Source organism: Pholis gunnellus (genome assembly GCF_910591455.1).
Source record: "Pholis gunnellus genome assembly, chromosome: 2".
NCBI lineage: Eukaryota > Metazoa > Chordata > Actinopteri > Perciformes > Pholidae > Pholis > Pholis gunnellus.
In genome coordinates this window covers 22,441,256-22,467,616 of record NC_136536.1, presented here as the reverse complement: position 1 = coordinate 22,467,616, position 26,361 = coordinate 22,441,256, and the positions used below count along the sequence as shown (strand labels likewise).

Here is a 26,361-nt window from a genome sequence, read left to right as displayed (position 1 = left end):
GACTTGCTCAAGGGCACTAAAGCCAGTTCTCGTTCTGCATGTTTTCATGCTGCCAGGCTTTACTGAGACCTACAGTGCCTAAAGTATTCAACCCATTTTGTTGTTTTTTTCCTAGCTGGTTGCGTAATATAATTATATTTCTGTGTTATGTAATGGAACTACACAAATGAGACCTACAGTGCCTTGCAAGTGTTTTCAAATCTGATTGCAGTATAACCTAGAATTAAAATGGATTGTTATGTAATGTAATGGACCTACACAAAATAGTCAAAATTGGTTAAGGGAAGTGAAATGACAAAAAAATCCTGAAAATGAACAAAAATGCAAAGTGCATATGTAATATCCCCTTTATGAAGCTTCTGAATGAAATCTAGTGCAACCAATTATCTTCAGAAGTCACATAATTAGTTAAATGAAGTCCACCTGCGTGCAATCAACGTGTTATTGAGGGGCTTCATAGCAAAGTCGGTGAGTACACTTATTCACACAGCAAGTCGTTTTTAATTTCAATTAATCAACTTTGTGTTTCTGGTTCTTTCCAGGGATTTCCAGTGTTTCAGTATAAACATGTCCACAGTGGGGCGCTGTGCTCAAACTGCTCGTGGGCCTGAAGCGCGCTACATTTTGGGGGTAACAAAGGTTACCATGGAGACCTCTTCACATCCTTTGTTTTAGCCAGTAAAGCGGAAAGCGGCCCAACAGCTGCTACACGGAGCCCTGTTAAGGAAAACGCCATGTTACTAATCCTCAACACAGCAAGTAGATAAGGAAGGTGACAGTGGCACCTAACTATCGACATCATTCACGTAGCAGGGGTCAGAAGACACGCAAACTAGCTCACTTTGAACCGGTTAGCGCTTTAAACCGGTTAGCGCTAACGCTAGCTAGCGGGGACTTCGTCGCTGCCAGCCGGACCAGATATTACTTGAAGTCTGGAAGTGACGCGTGAGAACCGCTCTCCGGTGAGAGGAGCACATTTTTCTTCCTAACAGCGTTTTTTCATCATTCTCTCCATGCTGGATAAAGCTGGCATTTACCAGACTGAGCAGAGTCGAGCTGGAGCGGTGACGTTACGCAGGGAGCGTGACGGTGGGCGGATCTGAGCCAGCCAGTAGCGGACTAGGAGGTCTCCGTCGGCGTTTTAGCCAGACGGGCTAGCAATGACGGATCGGATTTCTCCTGCCGGGGTCAGGATTGTGAGCCAGAAATGATTTTATGAAGACCACCCTACAAGTAAGAGATTCTAGTCCGGCAGCGAATGTAATTCTCATGATTGTGGTCGGTGTGTTGGCGAAATTGTGAGCGAGAGACCGCGGGAGAGGTCGGGTTTTCCTCTCTGAATCCTGCTACGTAGAGGAAGGGGGTCGACAGATTTGGAAGAATGCGGATCCATCATTGTGTTTCCTTCTCGCGTTCCCCCTCAAATGTAGCTCCGTTTTAACGCAAGCTATACTCTCAAACTGCAGTGTGTGATTTCTCCTCTGTAAATGCCCTTTCCGTGTTTACGGTCTACGAATTAGCGACTGCTCTGTGTATGACAGTGACAGCCATCTTCAGGAGCCTACATGTTCTTCAGTAGCTACAGCATCGCTGCATAGGCGGAGGTGTGTGTGTGTGTAACGCTTTGCTCCATAATTAGTTTAGTAACGATGTCTGCTGTGGTGAAGTCTATTTACAGCCGGAACAGAGGGTGGATTCACAAAGTGTCATTTGTACGCGTTGTGATGAAAGGTCTCAGCCCAGTGTTTATGACAGGAGAAGGGAACGGCCTGTGCTGCCTTCAGGGGCTCGTGCTAAACCCGTCCTCCCGGTCGCAAATACAATTGCCAAAGTATACCTCGGTTAGGAAATAACATGTTTGTTGAATAAAAGCAGTAAAGGGATAAAGTGACCTATACAAGAGGGCTAGACAAGAGAAGTGAATTAGCATTTACGTAGTTTAGTTAATGTAATAATAAAAAAGCTTTGTCACAGATAAAGAGTGAACAAAGAGTGACACACGTACATCCCGCACCAGTAATGTACACAGAAATGAAAATAGTTATTTACATCGGTTTCTATCATTGCTCCCACACTGTTTGTCGGGTGTCCGTGGAGAGCAGGGGCCATAACACATTAGTCTCGGGTTATATGACTAGATGGAGGTTTCGCAGAGGTGTAGTTATAAGGGTTTAAAGGCCAGCGTGAACGATTAATCGGCATATGATCGTGAACCAACAGTCAACTCTGAAGGCGTCGTATTACGTAAGAGTGGGCTGGGCATGCGGAGAGGGAGTGAAGACGTAGGAGGATACGTGCAAACATGCACACAAAGTGGCTGCGGAATTACATTCTTGGGTTTTGACAGCTTTTGCACGGACAGATTCGGGACGTTTTCACAGAGGGAGACTGGGGGGAACGATCCGAGGAAGGTAACCCCATTTTATTCAGTACTGCTGGTAAGACGCTCATGTTAGTCTTCATATTTATTTATTTATTTCATAAAGTCTTCATATTAGCGATCAAGATGTGAATTCGTGTTTTAATCTGGGGATTGATTAGATAGAAACACACATGGGCTCACACAACCAGGACAGAGTGAGCGCACTATCCGTTTATCCGTCAGCGGAGAGTCCAGATTCCACCGTCATAAACGTAAACACGGCTCTGGACGAGTTAATATTTGAGCGTGTTGTCGTACCGAATGTTGCATTCAGGTGCGACACATCGTTGCGACTCGTCGAGTGTTCCCGGAGGAGTCGTGTGGTGTTTACATCCGCGCTGGGCTATTAAAACCCGAGCCACGTGCTGGTAGCTGGGGACCATGTGGCCATTGTAAACACTGCTGCCCTGTGGCTCTTTATCTGCTGGAACAGGCTGCTTACTTCTTAGTTTATTTTTTTTATTACGGATTATGTCCAAAGTACTCCGCTGAACGTGTGTTTGTAACAAGTTGTTTTTTTTGGGGGGGGGGGGGCTCGATGAAACTCCAGCACTTTGCTTGGTTGCCCAGGAGAGACTGTAGCGCGCGCGTCCATTGTGTAGGAAGAGAGTGCATGCATTATGAAATGCCACCAGCACTATTTGCATGGAGCTCCCCTTCCGTCCTCCTCATACACTAATGATTAGGTCCAACCACTTATTGTTGTAGGAAAGGTCGGGTTCCTTTACATGTTCGGGATCACCTGCAGGTCATGGTCCTCCCACGTGTGTTTGAGCGCAGGTATGCTCCACTTAACGGACTAGTGACAGCAGGAGAGGACGGAAGGTCTTTGTCAGACAGTTGCTCTGTAGGGTTGTCTTTTGTTTCAGGGATGGCGGCCCTCTTAACACAGTGACATAAATCTAGACGGAAGTACATTTGTACAATACACCTCGGCACTAATGTCAGGCTGTTTGTTTCCTTCATCATGATTATGAACCAAAGGTAACATTAGTGCATCCTCTCTATCTCTGGGCCCGACACCAGAATATTTTAGACGTGTAGGAAGGCAGACGGGAGAATGTTGTTGACAGACACAAGCTAATAACTAGTTGGTGTGTCAATTATTATTTAAAATGATCTTTTTCATTTTGCAGGGCTGCAACTAACAATTATTTTCTGATTCAATTAACATAATCTATCCTTTTCAAAACATAGGGAGTTGCCGATTCAATTTTCTGTCAATCGACTCTGCAGTTAATTGACTTTGCAGTTGTACTCTGAATGTATCTGTATATAAATATTATGCTTTATTTGACCATCATGACTAGTTTGACGATGATTTAATTTAGATGATCAATATGGGAGTTCATATATTCCCCATTATTTATAGTACATTCTGTGTTTGACAAATGTACCAAACAACCTGCCTTTAACCCTTTTCATACGTCACGATTAACACAAGGCTGTCTTTGTAGCTTCATGCGTCAATGCTAAACACAGATTTCCTCAAGATATTGTACGTTTGCTAATAGAGTTTCTGACTTTTGAGTTCATTAAGAGTTCACTGCATCAGGCTCACTGTAAGCAAAGTAGTTTATCTTTGTTGTCATTATACACTTATCATTCAGCGGACTAGCAGTGGCAACCAACAGCTACAGTAAGGTGATAGCAATCTTATAATAATATATATAATACAAGCTGTGAGTTCATACTAAAACAGACCAGTATTGAACCCAGAATGTAGCAACATCCAACACTGCTAATGAGATGATAACCTGATGGAGATATATATATATATATATATATATATATATATTATAGCAGCGGAAAAGTCCGTTTTGTATCGAGATTCAAGGGCGTGCGTGAGTGTGAGAGGATGCCGGTCAGCGTGTCGGTACCAGGGAGCCCGGAGCTGAGACAAACAAGGTGCCTGAAAGCTCCGTCTGAAGGTCAGAGGTCACTGATTGGGAGATGGCGACTGTCTGCGTGGTCCCCTCAAGCCAGACTGTCCTCTGATCTCTGCTCACCTAAACCCCACCTCTCCCTTTGTCTCCCCCTCTCTCTCTCTCTCAGACACACACATTCGCTCTACGATTGTCTCATTAATATCATTGCCATCTGTTCCATATGTAACAGCCCAATTAGAGAGCTGCACTTTGACCCTACCTGTCCAAATTTAATTTGAAAGTCTACAGCCATCCCCCCCCCACACACACCCACATGTAATAACAGTGTGCTTATAGGCTATCCAGACTTTGACCTTTCATTGTTGTCTCTCTACAGGGCCTGAGCTGTTTTGTCAGCCTTGTGTAGGTTTTGGTTTTCACCCCTCAAGTGTCCTCTGGATATCAGCTGACCATGGTGGTCTGAGCAGGTGAGAAGCCTGGCACAGCGTGTGTTCACTCTTAACACAGCGAGGCTCGACCAAGAGAGGAGCAGAGACGGACCGGAAAGACCAAAAGCAAAACGCATCTTTAAAGGCAACATGTCTCAGAACAGAGAACTGGTGGTCTTCTACATAAACTATAAACTCTCCCAGAGGAACTATCCCCTCAACCACATGGGACTCTCAGAGCCTCCCAACAGGACTGACGGGGGGGAGGCAGGATCGGGGGAGGCAGGGTCGGGGGAGGCAGGGTCGGGTGAGGAACAGCGGGTAGCGACGCACGCCAACGGGACTTTCAATGGCACGAGTCCCAGGACCCCGCCGGCGTCCCCGCTACGACAGCAACGGTTGCCGTCGACGACGAACCTGGACGCGGTGAAGGAGGCCCTCCGGGACTCGACCAACGAGTTCGAGCTGCGATACGCCCGGGCCTTCAGCGATCTGCACAACCAGCTGCACATCACGCCGGCCACGGCCTACCAGAGCTTCGAGAATGTGATGGACGAGGTGTTCCGGGACGGGGTCAACTGGGGCCGCATCGTCGGGCTCTTCGCCTTCGGCGGGGCGCTGTGCGTGGAGTGCATGGAGAAGGAGATGAGTCCACTGGTGGGCCGGATGATCGAGTGGATGACGGTCTACCTGGACAACCACATTCAGCCCTGGATCCAGCACCAGGGAGGCTGGGTGAGTCTCTCACACACACACACAAACATAAAAACACGAACAGAGAGAAGTGTGTTTCGGTGCTTGTGGTATGATGCTGGGTGCTTAATTGGGAAAGTGAGTCAGAAGTTAATTTTGACTTGCCCCTATACAAATTGTTTTATTTATTAGCGGTTAGCAAATAACAAAATGACTCAAGTTAATTGCCATGTTTGATCTTCATGTTTATTAATGGTAAAGGAAGCAAGATGGCTCACTCCTTAGCTACGGTGTTTAATTGTTTTACTGGGCCAGTGAGTTGCCAGATACACTAGTCCCGACGTGGGACACGTCCTAACTTGCCCCAGGCAATCCTTATAGTTGAGCCCCGATCATGGGCCTGTCGGTCAGCTCTGCCTGGCCTGACCTCCAGTGACACTGTCTCATTGGAGATACAGTCGTCTCATGGACAAAAGAGCATCCAGAGCGTAGTTTTTATTTCATCCTACATGTTGAGACTTGTGGGCCAGATAAGCCAACACGCTAACATTTCCACTGCGTCGGGCTCCGTGAGATTGTGACACGACACAGAATTGGGGTTGACCCTTTGACCAGCACAGGAGAAAAGACTAAAGATTAGATATAACAGACCTAGATAACAGGCAGCACACTCGTGCTATTAAAAAAACCCATCTGTGCTTAAAAACTAAATGTTTGTGTGGTCAGCAGCTGGTTCAGCTGTTCTCTAATTGATCAGCAGCACGGAGCTCAATGGGCTGGATCGAAGTGGGAGCTTAAAGGGCTGCATCAGGGCTTTGTGGCTGTTTGCAGCCGGCCTGCCTGGGGATCGAAGTTCTCTCATCACAGGGTGGGATGAGGTCCGGGGCTTTTACAGATAGTCCTTTGTTTCACTCTGGTCAGTTGATTGGCTCTGTGCTTTGTTGCTTTTCCCCTCTTCTTCCACTATCTGTACATTATTTTCCCTCCTCTCCTCTCTTATGTTCTTCACCAAGGCAGCTGCATGCAGATGAAAGCGCCTTTTTTTCCTCCGGGTTTAGCTGTAAAGTGGGCTGTCCTGGTGCCGACAATCCCAGTGTGTGTTTGTGCACGCGCCCTCGCAAACACCTCCTGTACAGTTGAGGTCAGCTCTTTTCCTTTGTGCCGGCCATTTGATGGCACGAAGGAAAGGGGGGTGAGGGGCTGGTTGTATTTGCTGCAGCGCCGCATAACGCCAGGTCGGAGTTCGATCCTATGGAAACTGACACACCAAGATGAAAAATCTCATTGGGCAGACCTAGAATCTGTTAATTTATTTCAGCGGTGGACTGAAGATAACACACAGGATAGCGGGATGTGGGTTTGAAATCCGGTGACATGATAGTGAAGGCCAAATCATGCAACATTGTTGTTTTTGTTGAAGGGATGCTGCAGCATCCTTCCCACCAGCTCCCGGAGGTCTGGTCTCATAAATACACTCCTGTGTATGTTTTTAGCCACGCTAACATCGTTTGTCAATCCCCCCCGTTTGGTTCAGTATAATGTTTCAACACGTCCCGGATGGATCGCTATTAAAGTTGGTGCAGACGCTCACGTTCCCCAGAGGGTGAATCCCAATGACTTTGGTGACTTTTCACATGTAGTTTCACCATGACGTCAACAATTGGAATGTGTCCTTTCTTTGCTTTGGTTTACAAGCAGCCACAAAGTACATCTTCAGATAATGTGTTGGTTTGTCCCGTAACCTCAACAGCAGTGTGTAGAGTGAGCGTACAGCATTCAGGGCGAGGATCGATCAACCGTGAAGAGGCTGGCCTAATGGTTCATCCCGACCACTCGGAAACATTTTTTACCACCGCTGTCGTCAACGCAGTGCGTCGATCACTATGACCTTATGGAGTTAAAATCATCCACACACATCTTTCGTAGACCGTTTGCTCAGCAACAAGTCAGACGAACGACACCAGTTGGCAACGCTGCCGTTGCTTGTGGTTAGTGTCTCTGATGTTGGTGCAACCTTGACTTGGAGAAGTGAGCGACTTTGTCTGAAATGCTGAATGGATCGGCGTGTTGAGAGTATCCGCTGGTACGGTTTCACTTCTCCTGAGGTCGGCTAACATCATCCTGAGCACATGATGCCACTTCCTTTGCTGCTAAGCTTTGTACAATTCACTTTTATTCCGTTTTTTTGATCGCTAGAGAGAGAGAGAGCTGTGTCGATGTGTGTCCCGTGTTAGTGATTCATAAGTTGACTCTCGCCTCAGGGGGTAGTCCCGAGCTGCTGTGGCAAACTAAAATATAGAATTCAGTAGGTGGTTTTACCGGTAGAGTCGTATCATTTCTTCCCATCGCTCTATTGCCCCCCCCCCCCCCCCCCCCCCACAATATCATTACGTTCTCTCTTTTTATGTGCTTATTCTGTTCAAAGTCAAGCTCTGCTCTTGAGAAAAGCCCACATGAGACTTTGTTGTTTTTCCTTCCCTCTGTCTTTTATTTCCCCCTTTCTTTCTTCCTTCCTTCCCTCCCTCCCTCCCCCGACGCTTCCTCAGAGGGATGAAGCACGGCAGATGTGGCAACCTGAGTATAGCTGTGAGTGCTAGCTGATGAAATATTAGTCTGCTCTGAGCGGCGGCAAGGTCACTTTCACTTCGGTTGCTAGATCCCTCAGTCTCGCGGCCTCATTGTTGCTTACAAATATCTTAATGTCTCCTGTTAGGAAGGAGAAAGTACAGGGGGAATGACGGGACTGTTTGTATGCTGGTAGACAATATGGCATAAATGGATGATGAAAAATCAATCGAGGTGAAGTTACAGGTGCATAATTAGTTGATCTGAGCTCAGGGGTGTGTATTTGTGGTTGTCACTTGAGTAGAGACTCCAGGACAGCATTGCATTCACAAACCAACAGCGTATGAGGGAAGCTGTAGTCTCTCCCAATATTACTCAAGACAATTCTACAGCTCAGACAATGACTTGATGAAATTAGTAGATTGACAAAAACAATTTAGTCAAACATTGTGTTTTTGGTTCGATAAAACAAGCTATTTGACTTTGTCTCCTGAGGCTGTGGGAACTTTATTTACTGACATTTGTCTGAGCGATTAATCAAAACCTAATTAGTACGTCACCATTGGCTCTGTGAAATTATAATGGACGGTTTTGAATGAAATGAAAGTATTAATTACTTAATTAACCAAATACTGCATTTTTACTAAGGCTGGGTAGCGTCACAATGTGATACCGAAGCCAATACAGAACTTAATTTGATACTTTCTTTTTTTTTTTTTTTACTTCATTCGATACACGTCATGTGAATGTAAACTGCCACCACAAATATATTCTCATCATATGCCGTGTGGTGTAGCCATACTTTCCAACGTTTTGGTGGCATCTCGAGCTGCCAACCTCAGACTGTATGGGTTGTAGCTGCTGCATCGCATTAAATTCAATTTTGCGTCGCGACACCATACAGATGGTAACTCCTGTCTCGATCTGTGACTGGAGAAGGTTTGGATACCTCTTGGTACTGGGGTATTTCGGTCAACCACCAATACGCAGCACTAGTTTATATACATAAAAAAGGCAGTCCTTTTGAACTTGGTGAACTAGTCGAGGCGAGAGTTGATAGTGAAAGGTGTTTTGCAGCAAACCTCGCTGTCGGATAATAAAAACCGGATAAAGCCTCAGCCTAAACGATCCCGCCGGAGCTCATTCCGGAGGATATTTGACAATAGTTGGGGATGTGAGATGAATATGCTCAACGGCCCCGACTCTCCCTCCACAGCATGTGGTGTTAAAAGAAGCGCACAAGCAAAGCCATATATTGTCAGATAATAAACCTTGGCAGGCAGCAGAGGTAGAGACAGTGCCACCGACCTAATAATGCCGTTTCCAGCGGAGCGAGCGATGGCAGTGATTACTCAGTGGAGATTGAGCCGCCTCAGGGTGGGGGTACAGGGTTATTACCAATTATAGATGAATAATATCTCCACCTGCCACTGGGGGAAACAATGTTTTTTTTTTTCTCTCTCTCTCTGACAGACTAATAAAGGCTAAACTCATTTAGAGGAAGCACACTGCCACGGTCTGGGGAAGCTTGGCTGAGGCGGGGGCGGGGGGGAAGGGTTCAGTACAGAAACAAGGGATAAAAAAAGAGCCCATTATCCCAGTTGTGCTGTTGACGGTCTCTGTAAGGTCAAGCAAAAGTTAACTACAAGAGAAATGTCCTCAAGCAGTGAGTCTATTTTTCTATCACCTCGGCCACTTATGGCTGTATACAGTACACATGTACCATGTTCAGCTCCAGCACCTATAGGATGAGGTCTGGTGACATCCTCTACTGTCTCACTGTCAACAAACCTCAAGAAACCACCAATCAGATCGACCGGTGCCATAGAGCTCTGTTGTTGTCCAAATAAGTAGTGATTAGGGGGAAGTTGGATAATATTGAGAGATGGACTCACATATTGTTTGTTTTGGCCTTTTTTTCATGGGAGTTGTTGACAGAAGCAAAGACAGACAACATGTTTATCTGTCTGTGTGATTGTGAACGTATGCAGGCTGGCTGTTCTGTAAAGTGGGTTAGACACTGAGGCTGTAATTAAAGACCCGTGGCGGGTGAGGCCGTTGACTTGTTTTGACTAGGGAAGCACCTGAGCTTCCTTTGTGCTTTCTCCTTGACAGACTTATTCTCTCTCTCTCTCTCTCTTTCTCTCTCTTTCGCTGTGTAATTAACATGCACATAGGATAGGCACTTAGATCCACAGAGTCGTCTGTCAGACTACCCTACCGGAGAGGAGCAGGAAATCTCACCCATGGGACCTATCTGGCCCGCCTCCATCGCTCTCTCTCTCTCGCTCTCGCTCTCTCTCCTCCTCACCCCACCCCCCACCCTTCATCCTCCATACGTGCACCCCTCCCACTGCCACCGATCAATTTCTGTCCCTTATTTTTCTATCTGTACCTCCTATTCATCATTTTCTGAGCTCCTTCATTTCCACCCTTGTCTGCCCTCCCTCCTCCCTCTCTACATCCACCTTCACAGACTGCAGTGGCCGAACATATTACAGAGCAGACGTGCGGCCGCACGCCTCGTCAATCTCGCCGTTAACCCCGCGTGCCCTTGTTCAAGTGTGTGGGGGGTTTTTTCTCCCCATGTCAGTTTGTTTATCAAAAACATAGTCGGCGCTATCGATCCCTCTGACTTGATCCTCGCTCCCTAGACCCCCACCTCCACCCCCACCTGGGCAGCTTTCCCTTCATCATCCCACTTTGACTCTCTCTGTCCCATCCTCCTCCTCCTCCTCCTCCCTTTATCGGCTCCTATTAACGGCTCACGTGTGGCTAATTAGGAGGGATGTGTGTTTTTTCGTCTTTCTGGGTTTTGTTTTAAGGACGGTGTTTTTTAGCTAATCAGAGAAAGTTTCCGTGAGCCGATCGTGTTTGTTTGTCATCACACGGTGCTTGTTGTTGTTGTTGTTGTTGTTGTTGTCGTTGTCGTCTCATACATTCGAGCATTCTATTGTATGGTGGCGCACAGCAGAGGGGAGGGGACAGCTCCAAGTCAGACTGGTCATGTGACTACCTCAAACAAAGGACCTGTGGCCACACACACACACATACAGGAATTTGCCTTACTGGCTTTTTTTAGTTCTGAGCTTTAGGTGTGTCGTCGCTTTGTAGAGAAAGCCATCGCTTGAAGCGTCATTGCCATTGTCTCGATTTTGTGACACACATAGAGTCCACACACAAATGTAGACAATGCTCCTAAAAACCTTTTTTGCATGGGATCAATGGCGGCCACTTTTGTTCGAGCGGCGTCAATAAACGCCTCTGTGTGGTGGGCGGTTCCATGCAGACCGCTCTCTGGATGGTTTCATGTGAATGCAGCAGCTCAGCCATGGACGGGTCTCATTGTTTTTGTATGCGTGTGCTCAAGCTCACACATTAGTATTTCATGATGTGTGAGGTCTGTCGTGTGTGTGCGCGTGTTCAGACTCAACGTTGTGTGTCAGAGTCCCAGCTTGACAACGACAGCAAACAGATTGCATGATTTAGTCGCCTCCAGCTCCACGACAAGAACGTCAGGGACGTGTCGCATGTTTTTTGTGTGTGTGTGTGTGTGTGTGTGTGTGTGTGTGTGTGTGTGTGTGTGTGTGTGTGTGTGTGTGTGTGAGAAGATGTAGACTCTTGTTTGCCATTTTAAGGAGAGGGACTTGGCCAAACCATTCCTGTGTGGTTGCAGGAGGCGGTTACGTGTTCACGTTTGGGGGGAAAGCTGGGCTGTACCATTCCTGCAGGATCATTCCATCTGCCTTTTGCTCCATTTTAGATGGGGCATTAGAACAAATGCACACACAACAAAACTTTACATGTGGACCGACGTTTGGGGGAATTTGAAATCACCATCACGTGATAGTTATTAAAGAAGAAGTGTGTGTGTGTGTACAGCTTCTGTCAGAACATCAGTTGATCATGTAATAGACAAGACCTGCAGTCCCGGAGCATCTCACACACACACAGCATTTAGACTGCAATAGATCCCCCATTTCAAAACACACACTGGTGTCACAGCAGCGAGGCGCCCGTATGCTCCATACCCAGACGCTGTTTATGTATACGGGACAGACATCCAGCTGTGCAATAGATGCTCGTCTGTAGTGCCGGCACGCTGTACTGCAGCGTGGAGCCGTCAAGGCGGCGTTTGCCAGACTGGTAGACACCAGACTACCAACGCAGTGCCCCGTTAGACGGAGAGGAAGAGGAGGGCAGTGACTCAGCTCGATGAGGACGAGGGTTTGTGGGTGAACGGCTTACACTGCAAGCGAGAGTGTGCTGCACATTTCTACGTGCGTACGAGCCGAACAGCTGGGCGAGCGAAGACGCTGCGTTCAGTTGCCTACGTGCTGCTCCACTTCTCCGAGGCTTAGTATTGAAATCAGGTCACGAGTATACCCCCCTCCCTCTCCTTCCATCTTCCTCTCCCCTCTCCTGTCTGCGTGCCCCCTCGTTTTTATTTTTTTTTTACCTCTCTGCTCCAGCCCACATCCCTCCTGCGACGCATTCGTTTTAATTTTTTTTCTTCTGTCTTCTCGCAGCAAAGCCCGAGCATCCGCCTGCATCCCTCTCCTCTCTGATTGCATTTCATCCCGGCTCTTCCCCGGCTGCTCTCGCCTCTCTGTTTTCTCTCTCCGTGCTCATATCTGTGATCAGATTATGAAGCATATCATGGGATTAGCGAGTCTCATGGCATGTATTAAAATGCGCGAGCTGAGGAATGGATGGAGAGGGTTGATGAGTATTTCATGGTAATGCGGCGCCCGGCCTCGTAGAGCGCGAGGACTAAATGATGATAAAGAGCGTCGTTGCCATCATCGTTATATTCATCACTTTTTTTTTCTTTCTTGTTTTTGGCCTAGGGGGTAAAGCAATAAAGTCAAGAGATATCCTCGGTGGCTCTGCAATAAGAGATAATAGAAAGGGCCCACAGATACTCATCTGCACTGAAGTGATTCTGGGGAATCGGCTTCTTTCATGTTGTCAAACTTTATAAAAATGAAGGGAAGTGTAGTTTCAAGGAAATCTGTCACTGAGCCTCACCTCACTCTACTCCTCATGGGTTTCCCCCCTTTTTCAGTTTCCTGTCGTTTTCGTCAGCCTCTACTTCACCCTCCTGCTTTTGTTCTAGTTCCGTCTCATTTCTCCATCACCTGGACCGATGGCAGGTCTCGGGGTCATGGTGAGGTGTGTGGGTGGGGTGATGGCCTACAGGGTGGACCGTTGTACCGTAGAAGAGAGAACCCCCCCCTCCCATTGCTTCAGCGACCTCTCTCTGTTCCCCTTCTCCGTGTTTACGCTCCCCTAAACATGTGCTCTCTCTCTGCCAGAGGTAGGAACACACAGTCCTGAGTCCATGGCCTTCCCGCTGTGCCGCAGCGCTGTGTGTGTGTGTGTGTGTGTGTGTCTGTGTGTTTGCTGACAGAATAGGGTTTTGTGGAGAGGGAGAGACGGCCCCCAGAGCGGGGCAGGGAACAGATTGGAGTCTGAGCCTCCGTGTCCTGACTCATTAATCTCCTCTTTAATTCATGGTGTCACCGGCGGCTCGACACACGGACACGTGCACACGCTCAGAGACGGCTCCGTTGTCCAAAAGGAGCCATCGAGACGCACCGATGCTGGCACAAACGAGGGGAGGTTTAATGATTCAATTTCCTCATTTTTCACTCGCTTCCTTTCCGCTTGGAAATGATTCATCAAGATTCAAACCAGTTCAGTCGCCCCTCACCCTCACCTACCCCTCACCCAGCGTTGCTCTCATGCTTGAGGTGGTGGCGGTCTAGCCAAGAATGTGAAGTGAACAAGAGCGTGAATGACTGATTGACGACAACCTGCCATAGCAGGTTACTCTAGGTCTCCATGAGTCCCTCGCAGAGGAAGAACGAGGAAAGGTTGACGAGTTATAATCACACCACTTTCTCTGAGCTTGTTTCAAAGTTCCTTTTTTTTTTACTTGGAGTTGCTGCCTGTCGGCTTTTTGTTTTAAAAGTGTCTTCTTGTTCCTAGCAGTGCGTCGTAAAAATAAGTAGAGGGAAACCACGTCCAGTGCATAAAGAGCCCTGTTTATACAGACTAAAGCTTACATATGAAATAGCCACACAAGCAGTGGAAGAAGAACTTATGCCATATGAAACATGCACATTTCAAGCGACACGGTTTGAATGGCTGCGCTCCTCTTCAGGCATCAGCAAGTGTATGTATAATGTACATATTTTCCTCATTTGTCATCTTTTTGGCTGTTAGCCTGAGCAGTCTGTCTTTTTTTGATTGCGCTTGACTCCCCTAAGTATTACCCGGCGTCTGCTCTTGTCACTTGCTGAAGTGGAAACCTTGAACCAGGACTTCCCCTACTTGCTCATTAAAGGGCATCGGTTAAATGCCTGAGCTGTAAGCTGCCACTGTTCCGTGGGTTTTCACCGCTTAGCTCTCCCGCAAATTCCTACCTTTCCTGGTCACACGGGATCTTTGGCCGCTGGCCCGACTTCCCTTGTTGCTGAAAACGCCTCTGTGATTGTGTAACGGATGATAAAGGGTCAGAAGGCCTTGAGGAGGAGCAGGAAGTGATTCAACTCGTGGAGATGAGGACATTGATAAGGAGGGAGGAACAATCGCTCACATTGTGGACCTTTTTCCCCCAACTGACCTCAGATTCTGTGCCGTAAAGATTGAAACTGACATCACGGCACCACCAGGCCACGAAAATAGACTAACAGACGCACTATTGGTGATAGTGAACGCAGTAATTCTAATCATGTGATGGGGATGACACTAAGCGTGAGGGTTATGAAGTTGTGCTGCATGTAAACTGTAAGATCATTATTTTGCATTGTTCTACTGAACCGAACTGAGGATGTGTTGAGACCGACATAAGTCAATGTTCTCCAGCTCGGTGTCCTCTTGATACGACGCATGATCGGGACCTTTTTATGTTCTCAGCCATGTATGTTTTATCTAGGTCAACTCACTCACCTCCGGCTTATAGTCTACTGATGTTATACACCTTCAAACCTACGCCCTCACATTTACAGGCGTAACTTTTTATCTTTGGACATTGATATCTCCACAGTTTCAAACTGCATTTGAGCTGTCCATCTCTTTACAATCGTTTGCAATTTGAACTGCAAAGATGGTCCTGATCAATCTCTCACCAACGTTTGGGGCTCCAGCAAAAATCTAAATAAAACTACTGCTATTTTCTGCCTTCCAGCCAAAGCAGGTTTCTCATTCACATAAGTATTTAGAGCCTTTTTTTCAGTACCTTTTTGTAGAAGCACTTTTGGCGGCAATTCCACCGTAGTGCACAGTCTCTACAAGCTTTGTGCACCAGAGGCCTCATTTCAGAAACTTCCAAATTATGAATTCCTATCTTGTCTCAAGTTTAGGATGACATATAGGATTTTAGGTATGACATATAGGATCTTTCCTATCTGTATTTAGGAAAAAATGCTAATTATCTATGGATAGATACTTTTCTAAAAAACTGTCCTAACTCAAAGATTTCCCAAGTTAGTAATCCAAAGTTAGCATGCCATAGATAGAGCCTGTCCTACATTCTAACCGCATTGTTGCGTATGGCAACGATAATGAAGATGGTCAACAACATGAAAACCGAAATCTTACTTTTGAAAGGCTTCTCAAACAGTTGGATGGCGCATTTAAATTAATATATAATGAATAAACAAAATAGAATGATGAAAGTGGGGTTTCTCTTCCTCCACCAGCACAACTGGCCGTCCTTTTTTGTCCATAAAAGGAAGTTGGCTAGTCAGAGACAAGTGTCCAAGTGGTTCCAAACATCACCCTTTTCACAATGTTAGACTTTGCTTCTGGGGACATTCCATGCTTTAGAAATGGTTTTCTACCGTTGCTTAGGTCAATATGCTCGGGTTTTTAGGCAATTTTGGGAACTTTATACACGTAAGTATATGCCTTTCTATATCCCTTCCAATTACTTTGACGCAGGTGGCCCCCAATCAGGTTCTAGAGGTATCTCAAAGATGATCACAGCAGACAGGAAGCAGCTGAGCTGAATATAAGTGCCAGAGCACAGAGTCTGAACACAACATCTATATATATTGACAACAATATTTATCCTCCAGAAAGACCATTGACGCATTTGTATTTGAGATGATATCTTCAACGCTTACAGTCCGTCCTTCAGCTTGACAAATTACATTTTGTTACAGCGCTGTGTCTGAGGAAGCTTATCTGCGGCTCCTTTTGATCTCGCCGAGTCACTGTGATCTCGTGATCCGCTCGTGGACTTAGTCTGGATGTAAGGCAGAGGTCACAGCACGCACATCTCATCCACTCACAGTACTTGGACCTTTACACGCGCTCTCGTGTCATATGAAGTCACCCTCCACGTGTTTGCTGTAGATCGCACTCCATCAGTCACGCGGGTGTAACAGTCACTTTACTCAATAAACAACAACAGGCTATGTGGTGTTTACGTGTACACATCCCGAGTGTTGCAACTCGCTGGAAATGTTGCTCAACTAGAGCTGATATTTTGAATATTAAGAGAAGCTTGTTCTTCTTCATGTGACGCTTTGGGTGAACTCTCGAATTGTGGTCCTGCTTTCTTTAAAACCGCTTTTCCATAATACCGTCTTCAGTCAGACAACTTTAGGCTTGGAAATAAGTTGTTCTACAGTATTCTATAAAGTATTTACAATCACTGCTAGTGTGACTTAGATTCAGTGAAAAAGAGACAACAAATGAACCTACCCTTTTCTTACATGCCATGGCCGTTCATTGACTGACTGTGCGGATGTGGCCTTTATGGTGACTCATCACATTCTGGTCATTCATGCAATTGCGCACGCAGTGATACAGAAAACGCCCCGTCGTAACATAAGTACAGAGAATCAACCAGTCCCACCAGATTGTTCTTGTCAACTCTTAGCTATTCAAAGGGAAGTGTTATGCACACCCACACCCACACACACACACTGAAATTAGCCCTTATATGTGAGCGTGCAGGGGAAAATACCTTTTGTCAGCTTTCTATCACTGAGAGACATTTCCGGTTTGCACCACTGAGATCCCTCCGGAATCTTCTCTGCATGTGAATGGGAGCTTCAGCTTCCTGTGTAGCGTCGGCACCGTTTGGTCGCGGACACCGTGTCTGAGTCCAGCGTGGCCGGGACGTCCTGTGCTCCGACGGGTCGCTAGAAAGCCGCCCGTGTCTGTTGAAAGCGAGCTGTCTCGGTCAGATGTTGCACACAGAGACTCTCCCAGTTTAAAAAGAAACTTGATAACACAGCTGAGCATTATTATTACACACTAATGCGTGTTCTTCTTTGCAATAAATAGTAGTTGTAGTAGTTCTAGATCGCTGTGAAAAGCCAATCGCAAGTTCTCAGTCACGCCTGACTGATACTGGTTTTGCTTCGAAGTATATTTTTATTGCACCATAACAAAGATTGACACAATTCTGACAATAACATCACTCTAACGTAATCGTTTACACGGTAAAGATTTTATTGTGTCTATTAGGTTACACATTACAGAAACCCTCCTGTAACGGTCCCCTACCCCTTTGGATCTGGGTAGAATCACCAGAACTGGGTCGATTAGGAACAGATCTGGGTAGAGTAACTTAAAACTTCTACAATAATGTAAAGACCCTCATACTCAGGGATCTGGAACCAGAAAATATTTGGAATTTTTACTTGATAAATGATGTAAATTCATCTATTTACCAAAACATCTGTTGACTAATTCTGTCAGCGGACCAGTTGTTAAACAGTTATAATTCCTACCAATCACTGAAGATGTTGTGGTGTGTCAACTTCTGGTCATTTTAATGTTCTCAAACACTGAAGGAGATGAACAGATGTGTCTGTCTCTGCTGAAACATGCTGATACAGACGTTCAGCCTGATGTCACGATTGCACATACGATTGCTAAAATGAACGCAATGTGCTTTCTCAAAGTCTCAAGTTAGTGAATATCAATTCATCTCCAACCCATTGTTTACCTGAAGTGTGTGTGTGTGTGTGTGTGTGTGTGTGTGTGTGTGTGTGTGTGTGTGTGTGTGTGTGTGTGTGTGTGTGTGTGTGTGTGTGTGTGTGTGTGTGTGTGTGTGTGTGTGTGTGTGTGTGTGTGTGTGTGTGTGTGTGTGTGTCGTGGTCAGAGGCTTTCACCATCAGGGGATTTGAGTGTTGCAGCTTGTTATGGTGCAACACCGGAGCAACCGACAAGTCTGAGCTGATGAATAGGAAGCTGCTGCTAATGATCGTTAAAATGCTGCTTTCTCCACATGTAGCACTGGGCCATATATCAGCCACGGAGATGGACCTACAAGCCCAGACGCACACATCACACACACTAATCAGCAGCTTTCCAGTAGCCGTGGCAACTGACTGCAGGATCTCCTTCCCTGTGCCCCCCCTCTCGCTATTTCTCTCCCTTTTTCTCTCTTTATAACCAAACCTTTTGCTTTCATGAGCTAATCCTTCCCTCATCCTTATTCGTTTTCCTCCGCGGCTAACGAAGAAAGAGAAAGTTAGACCGAGCCGAGGCCTGAAAGCGCTCTGCAGGCCGCCGAGCACCTGATGTCCTCTGGGAGCGGAGCGCAGATACAGAAATAAAGGAGTGACCGTGTGAAAGGGAAGAGAGTAGATAAAGACTGGGTTTACCTGCCGGGTGGGACGAGGGGGAGATGGAGCACATCAAACCTGACATGTGCACAGTGAGCTGACTGGTAATGCTGGGGAAGGAATCAAACAGACGGCCCCTCACGAGAGCACCAAATGCGTGTTCATCCACAGCTGAAAATAGTCCTCAAACAACCTTAAAGCTACAGTTAATCATTAAAGCTGTTTTACCAATTCTTATTAAATAATTAGAATATTAACATCAGAAAAGAGAGCAATGAACAGTATCGGATCTTTGTCAGTCTGCTTTAACCTTTCATAGCCTATAAGACACAAACAGGTCGACTTCCTACAGCGTTTGAGGGAGCATCCTTTGCATCTCTTGACCACACATTCAGTACACATTGTTTCACTATACGTTTCCAGCCTGCTTGAAGGACAACATGTCTTGACATGTCTGTCTTAAAGGTGTTGGTCACCATCACAAAGGTGCTCTGGTCTGTTCTCTACACCCACATTCCTCCAGCCTTGTCATGGAACATCTCTCAGAAAGGGACGGCCAGTAGTCGGACTGACCCTTTTTTATTGGAGATCGAAGCCGCAGTAAAACATTAGTTCATATTTCACGATGTACCGTGTAATCGCATTATGTCATTACTTACTGTAGTGCTATTCATCAATCCCCTGTGGCGGATTCCACCTTTAACTTTGATGCTGCTGAGTCATCATGGTGCTTAAGAGCAACTTTGCCCCTGTGCATATTTCCACCCAGCCTCTTACTACGCACTCTGTGGTCTGTTTTGGCCCACTTAGACCCCTGTGTATCCGTCCATGTTGCTGTCTGTGGTACATTGATAGTTTAGTTGGTTCCTACTAAAGACTCTTAAAAGCCACTAATAATATAATGTAATTTCCCAGAACAGCTTGGCACTGTAGTTATTATCAAACAGGGGGAAAGGGGGATTTTGTTGGGCACTATTTTCAGCTGCGGACTGATACACGTTTGGTGCTCCGGTAAATATTTCCAGCTGCAAGACGGCGTATCTGAGATCGACTCAAAATAAACTTCAGCGTGGGTGTTCATCATAATGACGGAACATAACATTCAGTGTCAACACTGTTGCCATGTGCGTCAGGAGTAACTTCCATAGTTCTTTCTGGTTTTACGGCTAGCAGGAAGGGCCAGTTTATGTGCTGTCCGAAGGCGGAGGCTGAAGACAAATGGTTACTCCTCCTTTGGCAGCTGACTCCCGAGCAGAGAGAGATTCCTCTGTTAACAAGGCCTTTCTGTTCAGTAGGTGAGGAATGAGGTGGGTCGAAGGTGGAACCCTCTCCTTGAGTGAACCCTCCCATGAGAGGCACAGCGGCCTCCAGTGAAACTTCCAAACGTGCTCCTGCAGTTGAACCTTGTTACATATTGACACATTCCTCAGATCCTACTCATTGACTGGGTAATGTGACCTGACTCACAAAGGTAAAAGCTCCTGCAGATTGTTTGCTCACGGAGTCTCTACAGGATGCAGTTTACTGTAGATGTTTATTTAGAGCTGAACCATGAATGAACAGAGCTACTGTGAGAGCAGCTCGGCCCCCCTTCAGATCCAAAGAGCAGGGACAGCTTTAGGCAACAACGCCATAGCAGTGAACAAATGAGAGCGCTGCGCAGATGACATCAACAAAAAGCTATTATTATTATTATTATTGCAGGAAATAAACTCTGTGGCAAGCAAAAGTGTGATACTTGGATATTTTGTTCAGCAACCACCATTAAACACTGACGTACGTTTCTGTGGTGATGACGCACATATTTAGCTGAAAACCAGTTTCTGGTCGAGGCTGTAGCGAGTCACTGAAGTGAGTCCCCCCCCCCCCCCCCCCCCCTTATCTTCCATCAGCACATTCACAGCCTGCATGTTCTTAGAAATATTAGCCGCAAAAGCCAAAGATTCCTTTCCTCGTAAGCCCTCCTCCTCCATCATATTGCAACATGACAAAGAATCAAATGAATAACTACGCCCCGCCCCCTTAGTAACCCGCTGACTATGTAGTCACATTGTCGGTGAGCTTCCGGAGAACTCATTGTTCAGTTTTGGTCCAGCGGTGGTGTTGATGATGTCACCAGAGGAACTAGACTCCACAATGTTGTTAAACAGAAGTCCGAGTGACTTAAAACTCTTGGAATGACGCCTCCCCGTCTCTCTCTCTCTCTCTCTGTCAATCACCTCCGATTTGTAGCAGTCACTCCTCCTTTCTCTCCGACAAAGTGGGTTTTTGTGCAGAAACATGAGTTTGTTCACCCAGGACTGAGGAAACGCCAGGGTTTCAGTTCCAGAGACAAAAACCGACTCTGTATACCCCGCTACATATGAACAGGCGTCATTGGTCGCACTGATGGTAACATTGCTGTCACATCATATTGGAGATGATGCGATTATTCCCTGAGCCGATATATATATATATATATATATATATATATATATGTGTATTTATAACAGCTTTACTAGCATCCTCTTTGTAACAAAGCAGATTGTTTTCCAGAGTAATCACTCGGTTTGAAAAGAAAAAGTGAAAATTGATCTTATAATTTCCTAGAGCCCAGGGGCCATCTTTAAACTCAACCATCAGTTGAAGCCACAAGATATTCAGTTTACTCTCTGTGTGGCAGAGACTCTTAGCTGTGTAACCAGAGACTGTTTGCCTTTTTTGCTTGATGTTTCTCCTCTTTTGTTTTTGGCTGCTGCCTCGATATGTTTTTAAAGATAGATGTGTTATGCATACGCAAGCATTTACATTTTTGGCTCCGCTGGATTAAGATGGAGGCTGGGCCCCGTATTTAGCCGATGCTGTAGTGAATTCAGGGCTGATTTGATGATGGATCACCGTGTGGTTCAGTCAGGGTGAGGAGTTTCCAATCTCTGGATTAGTCGAATTGGAGTCCCACCCCTCCCCCTCCCGCATTCTTTCTGTGATTCACTGATTACTCCGTCATTTCACTCTCTACTTCTGTCTGCTTTCTTCCAGTAACAGCCCCCCCCCCCCCCCACCACCACCACCACCACCACCGTATGACCTCCTGTCCCAACTGCACCTCTGACTCAGAATTAGACATCCGAATTAGTCATTTCCACATTTGTTAAGATGATTTGCTCTTAAGAAAGCGTGTTACCCTGCCAAACAATGTTAAATGATTTGTTGAGGTGAGGACAGCATGAGCAGTGACTCAGTGGGTCATGTCCAGCTCAGCTGATCCGCTTTCTACATGAGGTTTTTGGAGCCTGACTGGCGCCTCCCCGTGGCCGAGCATCTAAACTGTGCGTGCTCTGCGGCTCATTTCCAGGAAATGATTTCAGTGGGCGGCAATGTGGGCCTCTGCGAATCCGAGGACGGCGGTGGGAAAGAATGTCAGCAGCAACAATGTGACGGGTAGGGGAAGCAGAAGCTGCTGTGGTGAACGTTTTGAATGATGAGAACTTGTTGTCCCTGGTGCACGGCGTCGATGCAGGTGGCTTTTTGGGGCTTTCTCCTCTCCTCACCTGTGTTTTTGCTGCGGTGAGGAAAGTTCCCCATGTGAGCGCATGGCTTGCGACAGTCATACGGAGACCCGGCTGTGGGTGGCTCAGCAAATCTCTGCTCGTTTGAGGCCCGGAGACCTTTACAGAAGGGACTCTACCTGACCCTCTAAACCTGAGACCTTTTGTTTCTGAGCGGGGACTTTTGGGAAGTGTGTGTATCCGTGTGTTTTCAGATTTGACTACTCTGGTGTTAACCCTGTCCTTAACCCCCTTTTTTTTTTTTTTTTTTCTCGTCTGCTAGGAGCGCTTCGCCGAGATCTTCGGGCAGGACGCGGCGGCGGAGAGCAGGAGGTCTCAGGAGAGCTTCAAGAAGTGGCTGCTGGCGGGGATGACGCTGGTGACCGGCGTGGTGGTGGGCTCGCTCATCGCCCAGAAACGCCTGTGAGCCCGCCTTCCCTCGCTGCCCTCAACCCACACTTACCACGGAAGTTAAAATGAAGGTCTCATCAGAACTGCTGATGATGTTTACTTTTTGTTATTGTTTTGTGTGTGTCCCCCCTTCCCCCCCCTCCTCACACACCCCACAGTGGACTACAAATCCTCACATGTTGTTGGAACTTTTGAGAAGAAGACAGAGGAGGAAGAGCTACTATTCGCGTGTTCACCTTATTCCACCTCGATGACAAGTGTGCGGCTACACAGAGACAGACACTGTTCCTTCTCCTCCTTTCTCCACCGAGTCTCTCTTTATGTTTGTATGCATTAGTTTTAACAAATTTATTTTGGTTCCCCACGTTTGTCCTCAAAAGAGGTTAAAACTGACCCGGGTCTTCACAGAGGTAAAGCGTTGGTGTGTTGTTGGGGCCCGGGCTGCTCTACATGTCTCGTCTTAAGCTTGTTTTTGCTGCTCGTGTGTGCCATATGGAGGATGTAGCACCTGCCCCCCCCCCCGAAACGGCTCCTGATGTCCCACCATCGCATATATGACATCATAACCCACGACTCCATACGCTGGTTTGCTTCGTCGGCCCCGTCCTTCGTGCTTATTGGTTTCGTGCGCACGGCAAACGAAAGGAGTCTGAACTGATTCAACAAAACACGGGAGTCTTAAACTAAACTCGGCTCCTCCTGCTTGTTTGTGGTTGTTGGTGCGTTTTGGATTCATGAACCATTAACCCCCCCCCCCCCCCCCCCCGCCCCGCCCCCTCACCTGTGCCTCTATGTCATACCTGGCCTTGATTTGTTCCTGTTTTGCGTTCGGTCAGCCCGCCCGGTGCCGGACCACTGTGTGTTGGCGAGTTCTCCGATTCAGTGCGACTGCAGTTCATACGGGCAGGGTGCGTTCACCACGCGGTAGCTGAGGAATGCAGCAAATACTGTAGCAACACAACAGAGAGGCGCAGCATCAGAGACTCCTAGGAGTCGCATATTTGGGTGTAATGTTTTTCATTTGGCAACGCCTTATTTGAGCCCCACTATTGAGCATTCAGAAGCCGTACATAAACATTTAATAAATGGTTTATAAAATACTAATTAATTCATTACTAAGTTAATTATGACTGGTGTAGAAACAGTTAATGAATGACTGATATATGACTACACATGTGAACAAAAACCTGTGACGTTAGACGTTTATTAACTGTTTATAAACACAAACGGCTCATTCAGGTTTAGAAATGGTAAATGCTGTCGGGCCATGTACTCCAGGGTTTTAATTAATAAGTATATTAAAGAAAAAACACCACACTTCATGTTGATTTAAAAATGTAACTACAGCCCGGCCTGCACAGATATTTGAGGGTTCCGATTAAATCAGATAATTAAAAAGCTAGAACATAAACTGATAATATACTTTTTTTTTTAAATGTGAACAAGATACATACTCTGTGGGACAAAAACATTGTTTATTCATTCATTATCTGTTCATAGTCAGCTTATAGATGCCAAGTTATAACTATTGAAAAAAATACATTAAACACTTGAAATATCCTGATAACGGTTTACAACTACACTATAGTGCGTTGACGTCTTCTTCTTTTTTTAGCTGCACTATTAGTCAATTGATTGATAAAGCAACAGTTTTGATAATTGGTCATGATTATCAAACTGAAATGGCAAAAGATACACTGGATCCTTAAATGTGAGGATTTGCTGCTTTTCTCTAATGTCATGTTATATAATTGCAAATTAAAGATCTGTGGGTTTAAAATAAAGTGTTGGAGTCATTTCCGTGCTAATTTTGCAATAACATCTTTATCATGTGCTGCAAAGCTCCAACAGGTTTTCCTCTTGTGTTGTGCTATGATTCAATAATCATATTTGTGTTTAACAACCATTCCAATCTTACATATATCAATGACACAGTCGTGCTCCAGAGTGAGCGCCGGAGCCTCCTTTCAAAGACTGATGTAGCAAACTGATGGAGGCGGATCTGAGTCTGTGAGGAGACCACGTGGTCCCGCTTCGAATGTCGTTTTGAGTTTTATTAGAAATGCGTCAAAGCGCGTCTGTTTAACCGGCCGGTCGGCAACACCCACACCTTCACAGCTCATCTCGCAAGCACTCACTCCAAGTTACCCCGTCCCGTCATTACCCCACCCCCCCAGACACCTCGAATCTGTCAAATCTCCATCCGTCTCCCCTCCTCTTCGCCTCTCCATCCGGCTCCACATCTTTCTTCCTCTGCGGTCCCTCGGCTGTCAGCGCACTTAGCCACGTGTGTCAGTCACAGCTGGCCCACCTGCTGCTCGCACGCGCGCGCTTGCAACTGTACACGCTTTGCCAGCCACACGTAGTCCGTGAGAGACGGGTACCTCGTCTTTGTTTTGTGTTTCCAATTTAAAGCTGACAGTCAAAGGAGGTGTGTTTGTCGCCTCTCGTTTCACGCGCAAACAACTGGCAGCTCGACTAATTCCCTGGGAAGGGGGGTGGGGGGGGTACTGGGATCTCTGTTCCCAGAATCCCCCCACAGAGAGGAAGGGACTTTGCTCACAGAATCAATTAATCTCTTTCTAAACTGTTAACCCTGGATCAAATATATAAAAAAGAAAAACCTTCATTGACTATTGGTGAGTACCAATCCTCTAAATGCTCGTTTGAGCATCTTATTAGCCAAGGTTCTGCTCTCATACATTCCAGTACAGTGTATAAATATATTTTTCTAGCGTTAGGAAAAGCCCCAACAAGAAGCTGCTCGCAGGCTTTCCTCTGCCGTCCCGAGCCCTCACTGAAACAAGTCCCCCTCCTACGTGTGTGTGCGTGTGCGTGTGTGCGTGTGCATGCGCGTGTGAGCACGTGAGTTTCTGTGCGGGTAAATGTTCTTGGAGGCACACAAATGAAGTGTGACAGCATTGGCACGACCCTATATACATATATATATATTTAAACCGATTAGAATAGTGCGTTAGCTTAGTGACATATTTAATAAAATCCGAACTGATGGCTTTTAAACATTTTATATTTGGTGTAAAAAAAAAAAAAAAAGCATAATTGTGACCCTTCAAATGGCCTTAAACTCCATCTTTGCATTGATGTGCATTGTCATTCATTGTGTTTTCTTAGGGTTTTTTGTAGGATTATTGGACTGCCATTAGACAAGAAAAATGCAAACAAAGTGAGGATATTTTTAAAAAGGTTCGGTCTCTGGTGCATTCCTGTTGACCATAAAGAGTTACACAATCAGAGATCGCAACCACGTCCAATGGTCTGTTCCTATGTCTTAGAATGCCGTTGTAAAATGCTAAATTACGTTGAACCTAATAAAGCCAATGTTGGAAGATGTACCAAGTCTGCTGTGTCTTTTCCACGATGCATGCACGCATGAAGAGATGCTCAAGTCAGCCGGAAGAAAAGTACATTTTACGCCCCAAAATGACTGCTCGGCTGATGTGAAGAAATGGGAATTGCTAAGCAGGCGTCTTAGTTTCAGTGTGCTGCTATTTGCTGCAGATGCTAACATTTGCTAATTAGCGCTTAACTGTGGTTGAAAGTGGTAGTGTGTCCGTGGTCCCCGTGCACAGTCTGCTACGCACAGTTCCTGGTTCCCCCGTGCCTCTTCTCCCCCCATGGGGCCTCCAGCAGTGTGACGACGGCTCCCAGCGGGGACCGGCGGCCGGCCGAATGAGAGGAGACACTTGTGCCGGGCGCTGAGCTCTCCACCTCACGCCGGGAGCTTCCGGCTGCAGGTGGAAGGCAGCGGTGAAGCCGGATCTGGGTCAGCGGGTTGTTCGCTGCCAGAGGCCCTGCTGCAGTCTGAGCTGA

At 46.4% G+C, this 26,361-nt stretch overlaps 1 protein-coding gene across 2 annotated transcripts; it reads left to right on the top strand.

Annotated features, from left to right (window-relative positions):
* The first annotated feature begins 951 nt into the window (after nt 1–951).
* On the top strand, nt 952–25,883 carry bcl2l1 (BCL2 like 1). Of its 2 annotated transcripts, none has more exons than XM_079177423.1 (3): nt 952–1,233; nt 4,688–5,474; nt 22,403–25,883. In XM_079177423.1, the coding sequence occupies exons 2-3, from the start codon at nt 4,890–4,892 to the stop codon at nt 22,544–22,546; spliced, it is 729 nt and encodes a 242-aa protein (XP_079033549.1). In that variant the 5' UTR covers nt 952–1,233; nt 4,688–4,889; the 3' UTR covers nt 22,547–25,883. The 2 variants fall into 2 exon arrangements, with proteins under 2 accessions (XP_079033549.1, XP_079033550.1); XM_079177424.1 differs by lacking the exon at nt 952–1,233 and adding an exon at nt 2,338–2,438.
* The last annotated feature ends 478 nt before the right edge of the window (nt 25,884–26,361 follow it).

Coding starts and splice junctions, on each gene's coding strand:
- bcl2l1 (XM_079177423.1), top strand. CDS start 4,890: ATGTCTCAGAACAGAGAACTGGTGGTCTTCTACATAAACTATAAACTC. Junction 5,475..22,402: donor TCCAGCACCAGGGAGGCTGG/GTGAGTCTCTCA, acceptor CTCGTCTGCTAG/GAGCGCTTCGCCGAGATCTT.